Genomic DNA, 11183 nt, shown 5'->3' with positions numbered 1-11183 from the left:
AGAGAGAGAGAGAGAGAGAGAGAGAGAGAGAGAGAGAGAGAGAGAGAGAGAGAGAGAGAGCGCGCGACATCAGAACGTTGCCGGTCGGTCTTTGCCGCGGAGTCCGCGTAGTCTTTCGCGGTACCGCCGTATATACCTGCGAAACGACAGCGCGGATACGGAATTGCAGGTGAACCGCCACGGACCCACCCGTGGCGGCACGCGATGAGAGACCATGGATAAGATATCGTTATTGCTATTATGGCGGATCGACAGTCAGTCTTCAGATTGGCCGGCGTTAAAAAATAACAGAGCGCATCTCTTTTTTCGAGGCAATCGACTGAATTAAAGTGAAACTTTTCAAATTTAAATTTGACGGTCGCTAAAAATTAAACTATTTTATTGGCTAAGTATTATGGTTTCGTTAGACGGTGTTAAGGCGCTTAAAATAAAGTTTTCTTCAATAAAATAAAATTAATGATTTTTAAGAAATATGACAGGCGTTTTGAGCAATATATGTGCATCTTTAGATGATATAAAAAAACAAAAACGATGTAAAAAAAAAACGGAGTAAAAAAACAAAAACGATGTAAGATGTAGTATGGAACAAGTAAATCGTACGATTTCTTATTGCGTGCGCGAAGTTAACGAGATGCGAGAAATTCCTAGCTAACCCTCTGCTATGAACAAATAGCCAGATCGAGCAACGCGAGGAACGACGCTCGCGAGCAATTCCGTGCTATCATTTTGCAGATATGTACTATGTATAGTAAATAAAAATCGTAAAAGAGAAGGAGAGAGAAAGAGAGATGCGGCATTTTAATCTCGTTCAGTGAAACGAAAGATGATTGCATCTTCTAGTTGCAGAAAAACGGAAAGAGGAATGTAACTATGTTACATCTCGCGCTGAGTGGCTTCAGACATATATACGGCGAAACCGTAGCATGCGTTGAAGAAACACAAACGCGAAATTTATATGGATTTAAGTGTGACCATATATATGTAATAGCGCGCGTTGAAAACCGACGAACTCCCTGCGTCTCTAGATAATGCACAAAAAGAAAAGTAAGAAGAAAAATGTTCTGCAATGATTTTCGTTTCAACAGTTTGATATGCACAACCAAATCTATATATATATATATATAATTTCGCGTGTATAAAGTTAACATAACATTAAGATTCCTTAATTCTGATTACAGTTTCCCGTTTCATTTTAAAGAAATTAAGAGTTCCCTATAATTTTATCTCTTTCGGTTTACTGCCCGTGATTTCGTTATTTTATTTAATTTTAGATGACGTGAACAACAAGACAATGCGCGAGAATCAACGCGAGTTCTACGTGCATTGAGTACGACTGTGCATTCGTACGGAATCGCGTTTATACGTATACTCGGTTTTTCAAATACGTTACCTATGATATCGGCTTTACACCATGATTATATCAGGTAGGGGAGCATCTTCTTCCGTGGGCCCAGTGCTTAATAGAGACGTAACATCATACACACGTTACACAAAGCAGCGGGCTGAGTCACGACCGATCAATGTTACACGCGGTAGATTCAACCTGCGGACCCCTTTTTTACCTTTCTTCTATTGATAAGTCAATCAATCGAGATGGATCATCTTTCTTCGATCACGTCGGCTAAGTTATAAATTTATTTTCGTTTTTAATTGATGAAATGTAAGTAAAAACAAAAGTAAACACGTGATCTTTTTGTTCACATTGACGTTAAACAATAAATTAGAAAATCAAGTATTTTCAATAATTAAATTAAAACCTTGCTCTTTGTTATACTGACGTTGGATTAAGACTGGCATAAATTTTTAATTAAAAAAAAAAAATATATATATATATCATCGAAGAATCTCTGTTGAAAAGAGACACGCAACGTTTGTCTGTGACATATCCTGCGTAATTGTATACACTGAATGTAGAAAATTTCTCGAGAATTTTGATTCATGTAGATTTTTATTCACGGCGTCTGGGGGAGAGCAGCCATATTTTATACGTAAGTTATGCGTCTCACGTTGTACATTATTTTCCGGCTTTTGTCCGGCGAATTTAATGCCCGTGCCAGCCGAAATATCTCGGAAGGGAATCAAAGCACCGTGTCTCTTTCGTTGTACACAGACTTGAAGGACGCGTACTCCAGCGCGAGTATAAGTACCTTATGTTCCCACGCTGGAGCAGCCTCAAGGGCTTCCCATTCCGCTATCGGCTCCTCACATTGCCCGGTATTATGTAGGTATGTATGTACCTTCTCGTACTTGAAGAAGGCGTATGTACAGGGTGTACCGGTGAAACATATTGAGCCGCGGTTTCGTGAGATGAATTAACAAAACGCCAAAGAGAGACGGTCAAGAAAGAGAAAGAAAAGGGTCTGCGCTTCGAACTTTTGTAAATGTTCGACTGACATAATCGAGCTCAGTTGGATTGAAAATGGTAGTAAAAAGAAATTGCAAAATCGGATTGAAAATTTGATTGAAAATACGTTGGCGGAAGCGCAATTCGGTTAAAATATTATAACAGTTATATTATTACAATATGAAATCGTTATATTATTAGTAATTTAGTCGTTGAACTAAGCCTAACACTCACCTGGCAAACCTCTCCTTGTCCTGGACGTTGTCATCGTCCAGTCTCCTATATTTACAGCCACTCGGATCATCTTCATCAGATCTGCAAAATAAATCAAAAGCGCATTAGTTCGTGTAATGACAAGTCCTTGTTTGTCAAATCTTGTATCAAGATATTGATTATTTTAACAATATAAATAAATTAACTTAATAAATCAGCTCTACTGTTTTAATTTCGTTTGAGTATTTAAATGTTCCATGGAATACTGTCCTGTAACAATTACTGATGCCTGAGAACAGGTTAAATTAAACAAACGTATAAAAGAATGTATTTTTTTTAGGTACCAATCTGTTAAGGATAAATGGATGTGGATAGCCGAGTTCAGCACCCGAAAGGAACAAATAATAGAAATTCCGCGTGCGTCGCGTCACCGATACGTAAAGTGTAATCGCTTCCGGACAGCCAAACGTGACCGTACGTTCCAAAATTGGTCACTAGCAGGATTGTCGACAGCCTTTCTCCCTCCTTTAAATCTAGAACGCTCGTAACAATAAGTGACGACAAGAATAGATGCATGATATTCACACTCATTCATTCCGACTTTTTCATTCAAGCTATCGTTGAATCATTATAATCATTAATAAGATATTTTAAACACAAAAGCAACAATTATCTTTCCTTTATAACATATCGTAAAGAAACTTTATTTATCTTAATCCGCAATTGTTCGTTCCATAATATAAAGTTATTATTGGATTATTTAGTGATTAATATAATTTTTCGAAGAAAATAATAATAATCGACTATTTCATTTTGTTATATAACATATATCATTATGCAAAGAGATTCTATATGCAAAGAACAATTTTGCTGAAGCATCTGAAAGTTTAGCCAGATACAAATTTGAAAATAAATTTGTTAAACTAGCAAAATAATAAAATTGTAGACACTCGAACTGGTTACTAGAATGTCAAAACTTTTTGCTCATCATACTTCAGCTTAATTATTTTCATGGTCTAACAAAATTATCAAAATATTTACAGTTAAATTTTTAGATATTTCAGCAAATTCATTCTTTCCGTAAAATATCTCTTTAAGGATCACACGTACAAATTCCTTGCGAAAGAAAATTAAATTTGGAGATGTATTTAATACTTACAAACTTCAAATAAATTATATATATACCTATGAAAGTTGTGTGAATAAGATTACATTTTTATTTAATAATACATTTTTATCGTTTATTTATTTGATTTATTATTAAAAATTAAAATTTTAAAAATAATAAAAATCTAAATTTTTTTTATAAGTTCTTTAAATATTCAAAGTAATTTATGCAAGATTTCATTGCGATTTACTGATTAGTTTCAAAGATATAGAACAAATAAATATTTTATTTATTTACTGGGCAACTACTACTAGTAGTGGTAACATGCATCGCAATGTAACTCTATACATAAATAATCTTAAATACATTATGTACTTATATTAAAGAATTGAGATTTTTGTCATTTATTTTATAATACATTTCCATACATTTTTATTAGAGCACAGTTTTAAAAAACTACACGGAGAATTTTCTTTTAAAATTTACTCTCTGATATGGTAATTATGGTACAATATAATATTTTCAAGATTTTTATCATGCACTTCGGTAAAATTAATCAAACTTATTTTATACTTTATGGTAGTTTTATTAATGAATGAGAGAGATTTATATTAAAAAATTCTTCGAAATATAATGTCCCACGATTATCATATTTACAAGGTAAACTCCAAGAAAAAATTCTCTCTGTGTACTATTTAAAATAACTTATGATGCAGACAGTAAACCGTCACCAAATTTGTCATATTATTTTTAAACATAATTTAGAATAACCTATAATTTTGTTATCGTTTTGAAAATATGTATAAAACATCCTTAATTGATCGTAATTCATAATTCTATATAAACTGATGATTATATAGAATAATTATATGAATATACGATATATAAACATATGATATGACGTTTATCAAATATAATTATTCATCTCGGGTTAGTATATATCATTACATATTTAATCCTTGAAAAGATCGAAATGAGATATGCGATTATCACGTCGATATCGATCGATTATAGCGTTGAATTCATCGAAGCCCGGGAGCGACAGCGTCTACGAGTCGCTTTCGGAGAACAGTGGAAGAGAAGAAGGATAAGGATAGCACCGATAAATCCGTCACCGGTCGTCTCATTACCGGCATAGGAGAGCGTGTACACCGTCTTTCTATCGAACACGATAGAAAATTATGCTCTCATTGCGAGAGCGGGCTCCACGCTCGCGCGCAGAAATCCGGCCGATCGTCAGTTTGTATTGCACACAGCGTCCGCGCGGGTGATGTACGATTCTGACCCTGAGCGAAAAAGCGGGACCCCTTTACTTACCAGCACCCTTCTACCCGCTGACCCTCTGCTTCGCCCTACCCCCGCGTTCGTATCCCTCCGCGAGGTTCGCTCACCGGTGAACGTCGCGTTGAAGAGACGGTGTACGGCCTCTTTGCCCCCTCCCCCCTCCCCGCCCCTCTTACGTTCCCCCGTCGCAAAGTCCGTAAAGGACTCAACAGATCCAAGGTAGGGATGGTGTAGGGCCTGGCGGTGAGTGTATCCGGGTATCGCGAGAGCGCGAGGGAGGTTGAGAGAGAGAGAGAGAGAGAGAGAGAGAGAGAGAGAAAGCCCCTCCCCCTCCCTTTTATTTCTTTACTCCCTCTCCTTCATCTTTCTGCGCGGGAACCTTCTTGGTTCCCTTAGTCCCGACGTTCTCCGTTCCTTTTTTCCTGCTTCTCTTCCTCTTCGTAAGAGAGCGAGAGGAATGTGTGTGTGTGTGAGAGAGAGAGAGAGAGAGAGAGAGAGAAATGAGGGAGGAGGGGGAGTCGCGGAGACTTATGGAGTACATAATGATGCGCCCCGCGGTATTACGTCGACTTAACGGACGCGTATGCGTGCTTCGCAAGCGATGAAGTCGACGACGTCGAGAAGTATTCGCAGCGGGCGGGCAAAGCCTCAGGGGTATGCTGAAGTTTTAGAAGAAGAAAAGAAGTGGTCTATGCAAATCGATCGTGAACGTTCGCTACGAATTGAAGAGCGAAGCTATGATTTCCGCATCCAGCCGTCGGAGGTGCAGTTTTCAACGATTCCTCTGTAAGATATTCTCCTTCGTTATTTTTTAATTGTATCTTAATTGTATTTATTTTTGTAAAACCTTTAATATTTTCATTTGTTAAACGAATACCATGGATTCCATGAATCAAATGTTATTTCAATTAAATCCTCATCCGCTGTATATATAAAATCCTTAACTTACATCATAAACGAATATGAGGAAAATGAAGCTATAAATTCCGATCCCCTCCCTTTCTGCCCTTCTAGATGAAAGTATCCGGAGTAGAGCAACGATAAAGTGAAAATTATGGGGAAAAAGGCAGCCAAAGGCGAGAGAGAGATAAATGTGTGACAGGGAGATGTATGAAGCGCATAATGATGCGCAGCGCAGTATTACGTCGGCTTAATAGATGTTTCGCAAATAGAAAATCTCGCGCAGTAGGTTTAGCGACTCTATCCACCGGGATTTATTTATGACGGACGAGAAATCCAGTTTCTCGATACCTAATCTCTATGCATGCTGTGTAATATTAAAATAATCTTAAGAATATAATTACAATTTAAGAAGAATGAGAAAAAGATTACATTTTGTTGAAACGGTTTACTTTACAACTAAGATTACGTCAAATCCTTATTTAACCTTTACGAAAAGGTATCTGTCATGCCTTGATCATTATATTGTCAGACATATAAAGTTTGTAATATATGAATATTTGACATATTATTTTCTTGCATAGAACGTAATGCAAGAATTGATTTATAATTAAATGTCACGTTCAGCATTCTGATTGCGTGTTATATCGGAAAATATATGCATAATGTTAGTGAGATTGCTGATCAGAAAATTTTACTAATTACTTTTCTGCAATTACGAAGAGAGCAAATCTTGACCAGAAAAACTTCGGCACTAATTTCAGCATTACATATGTATATTTTTCTGTAATTTTGCAAGAATAAGAATATAAGTATGGAATTATTCGGATATTTTCATACGTATAATTTATATTATTGACATTGAACTATTGAATGAAGACAAGGTGAGAGACATGTTAAATTGTAATCTATTTAAATTGTAATCTAATTTCTATATAGAATATTTTTCAAAAATTAAAAAAATTACTAAATACATCGGGAAATGCGCTTCTGAAACTGGACGCAAATCCAAGAGAGAAGATGCACGGCTTTGATGCCGCTCTACCATTACGGTAGTTTGACCCTTGACACAGAGGCGATTTGGGCAGTCCAGTTTGGAATTTCGGCGGTGCCGATTGAAGGACCGGACAGACGCGGTGTTCAGTTACGGTTGCTCTCTCTCTCTCTCTCTCTCTCTCTCTCTCTCTTCCTTTCTCTCTTGTTTTATACTCTCCACGTGCAATATATAAGTAAATTCGCAACGGGATCGACAGAGAGAGAGGGGTCGAGGCAGCCCCCGCTCTATTTCCTCGTATACGCGCCCCGGAACGCCCGATAATTTGTATACGTCGCGAAAACCGTGGGAACAAAAGCGCCGATACTTAGGTGTACACGGCGATCGTTATCTTTGCTATCGGGATACCGTCGTAAACTGTCGTATCTTTTAATGTAGCCGTGTTGTGCGGGAATAAGGTATACCGTCGCCTGAGAGAGCGGACACATGTATTGCGATACGCGCACGCGGTACAGCTACGATGCATTTCCATTTAGATATAATGAGTTAATAATTTAGTGAGATAGCCCGTGAATGTTCGAGCTATTTGTCATAACGGAACATAGCTGATATTAATTTTTCTTAAGCCCTTTTTGTAGTCCGAGATCGATAATTACGTGTGTATTTAATACATTATATATAATTATTTCATATAGCGGTAAAATGTCATATGTGAGTGTGTGTGTAAGATAATTCTATAATAATAGCACGTATGTTTATGAAATATTTAATAAATAAAGCTGACAATGATTGGTTAATAATTATAAAAAAAATAATAAATATTATATAATAAGAAATTACAAAATTGATTTATAATTATGAAATTATTAATCACTTCAAATACAAAAACACAAGTTCAACTTGATTGTTAGTTATCAATTATTAATCGCGTTAAAGAAAGATATATATGTTAATCTGTAAAACTACAAATTATATAAAGAAAAATTGCACTCATAAAGATGCACATGTTTTCGAGCTCTGCCGTCAGTTTTGCACCTTTCTTCTGAGAATTTAAAGAGCCAGCCAGAAAAAAAGAAACACGATGCTCGAAGAAGAAAAAGAAGAGGAATTCGTGTGACGTGTCCAGTTTACGGTGGCACCTTTTTGCATTTTTCCGTATGGCGCCGAAGTCACGACTTTACCCTCTCGTTCCCCCCTACCCACTCTCTTTCGTCCACGATCATATTCTTGCATTTATATTCGCTATTCCTTAAGGTCCGTGTTATACATCTACTCTTTTTTGCACGGCGCTTAACGTATGTCTGAGTACTTCCCAAAAAAAAAAAAATACTGTATTTGTTACAGCGCAAGATAAAATGACATATTAAATATTTAAATACATAGATATCTATTAATTAAATCGTTAAGATAATATATAATTCATAATTTTTCAGTTATACAACATAAATATTTCCAAAGTATTGTACTTCATTCAATCGTGTCATTTTTCTCAATTTGTCATCTCGATTTGTAAACTCGTATGTATATCAAACGTAAACAGAAAACACGGAAGAACCATTTTCGTTTATTTGATAAATCTGCCGAGTTTCATGCGTCCAATTCAGAGAAGGATCGCCGGGCGATTTCCAGTGAGAAACGAAAGAGGAAGATGAGAAAAGAAGAGGAAGATCTCGGTAGTACGGATGAGAGCACGGATGCGTCTCGATCGATCGCGGGCCATGGAAAATCGTCACGGCGATCGGCGACGACGAGGGTCGGCGGGAACGATCGAGGAGGTGGTGACCAATAAGGTCGCTGGAGAACGGATAAGAGTCGCGGAGCCGAAGAACGATGGACCGCCCCTCGTTGCGACGGCAGTGCGCGAGGCCCACCAATAGCCACGCTGTTTTCCCCTTAATATGCGAGCCTGGCCGCCGGCATTACCGTTCTCGTAATGAAAAAATTACGTCACCTATAGCCGCTTAGGTGTTAGATAGCCGATCGGCGCTATGAGACACACCATCGTTGGACGTTTATCGATCTGAATGCCCGAGGCATCACGTGATCGATTCGATCTTGAGGGAGAAATATATTGTTATGGATCAGGAATTCGTATATACGCGGATATGTAGGCGTAAAAAACTCACTAATAAACGCGCAAAGTGATTTGGTTATTTTAGATCAAATGCAAAACTTCTGTGATATACAATAGGTAAAGAAAATTCAATTTTTTTCGATAAAATTTGATTTATCATTTAATACATTTTTGATAAGATAAATCTCTCTTATGTATAGTTTGTTATTCAATTGAATCTCATTTGAGATGTTGATTCATTCCTGTTACGATGATTCCGATGGTGGCAAAGCAAAGAATTTTAACTTGCCTTCAATTTTTTTTCTCATCTATTAGATAATTTCCAAGTTTCTTTGTTACACGCGCTTCTTTGTTAACACGCACGCTTATAACATTATATCGAGATAAATTCTTGGTACCAGAGATAATGATTGAAATCAACAGCCTTGAGTTTTGTTTCATTGAATCCTGAATATTTTCACAGATTCTTGATACCATGCATCCTTGACACGATAAATCTTTGTGTTTCTGTGATTTTTGATATTTTGACATTATCTCTGATAGCACAGAAATTGAACTACGAAATCGACAATTTTTGTAGATCATAGATTGTCGATCTTGCATTTAGAGTTTTGTTGCTTTAAATCTCTAAATGATGAACAATGAAATTTTAAGGCGTAAAATTACTTAAGTTTTAAACACTAAGCCGCGTAAGAAATTGATCGTAGTCAAGTATTCTTCTCACATCTGATTGTAATTGGTCAATTTCTTACGGCTTAGAATTTAAAGATTAAGTTTTAAGCCTTAAAATTTCATTGTAGACGCTACTTAAGTTTAAAGTAGTTTGCTGCTAAAGGCAAAAGATTCTTAATGTCATTAATTTTCGCTTGATTCGTGACATCATCTTTGATATCATTAATATCAAAATATCAGATTTTTGACGCTAATAAATATGTGGATCCTTCATAAATTTATCATATTGTTTTTCCGTGCAATTTCATTGAATTGTAATGTTATTTTTTGCATTAATTCATAAAATTCTTTTATTTCATCGAGTGATATATGTAGAATGATGTTGAGATTCTGCTCGACTTTGTTTCAACGCACGCCCGAATGGAACGGATCAGAAACTTCGACCATTTTCACGCCTGAGAAAATTCTTATTGTCTAAGGCGGATAGTTCGTCTAGAGCGGAAAGTCACGCGAATCGACGCACAAGGAAGAGGAAACGAGAAATCGACTTAATTGCGCACGTCGTTTAGTACTTTTGTGCGTACAACGAACAGTAACATACAACTGATTACTTTCTATCTGCCTTCCTTCCGTATTGAACATCCATTTTTTCATGTTATATTTATCGCTTCTTTTGTATTACTTATTTACAAATATCTATGCCATAGAATAATATAAATAATAACTATAAATAAAAATTATACTGACAAGAATAGATCAAATAGAAGAAAGAATTTTATTCTCGGTCGAAGAATCTTGTGTTGGATAATATTCAAAGCAAATATATTTTTCTATACACTTTGTAATAATATTTCTAACTTCGGTTTATAATTACATTTCAAGTCCGACAAATCGAATCGATGATGAGCAGTTTATAAAACTGAAAAATAAATATATTTGTAAATTTACATGAATATTATTATTAAGCACCAAAATCCGTTTTGACCAAAAATAGGATCCTTCTTTTTCTTATTTGAATAGATAATAATACAAGAGAAAGAACATTCTATAAACTTTGCGATAATATTTCTAACTTCAGTTTCTAATTACATTTCAAGTCCGACAAATCGAATCGAAGTGCAGTTTATAAAACTGAAAAATAAATGTATTTGCAAAGTTACATATAAATATTATTATTATATAAGCATCAAAATATCCGACCAAGAATAGAATTCTTTTTTCTCTTATTTATATAGATAATAATATAAGATAGATAATAATACAACAGAAAGAAAAGAAATTCTATGATCACACGGCGATTATATCGACCTAATATGAAGAAGATTAACTTTTGAGAAACATTTTCATTTTGCCGAATTAATTTGTGGATCTTTTGATTATAATCCCGAGTTTCTTACATCTTACAAATTTACATCAACCTATTGTATTATCATTGACAACTACAAAATGTGGGTTTGACTATATAATCAACTCTAACTTTGTCCACAATCCAAGAATTATATTTATAACGTCTGTGCGTAATAATCGTGACTGATAATTATAACACGGTTGATTTATCGTTCCTGTATTTGACTATTTTTTATATTTATATATT

At 35.6% G+C, this 11183-nt stretch overlaps 1 protein-coding gene across 5 annotated transcripts in view; it reads right to left on the bottom strand.

Annotated features, from left to right (window-relative positions):
• The window catches only part of LOC108752568 (aryl hydrocarbon receptor nuclear translocator homolog), a 40899-nt gene that overhangs the window by 17443 nt on the left and 12273 nt on the right, over positions 1 to 11183 (bottom strand). For all 5 annotated transcript variants that reach the window (XM_018493475.1, XM_018493473.1, XM_018493471.1 and 2 more), the window contains one exon: positions 2579 to 2659. In XM_018493475.1, coding sequence (XP_018348977.1) covers positions 2579 to 2659 — 81 coding nt within the window. The remainder of the gene's footprint in view (positions 1 to 2578; positions 2660 to 11183) is intronic.

Source organism: Trachymyrmex septentrionalis, unplaced genomic scaffold (assembly GCF_001594115.1).
Source record: "Trachymyrmex septentrionalis isolate Tsep2-gDNA-1 unplaced genomic scaffold, Tsep1.0 scaffold60, whole genome shotgun sequence".
Taxonomy (NCBI): Eukaryota; Metazoa; Arthropoda; class Insecta; order Hymenoptera; family Formicidae; genus Trachymyrmex; species Trachymyrmex septentrionalis.
This window is presented reverse-complemented; position numbering and strand designations above follow the sequence as displayed.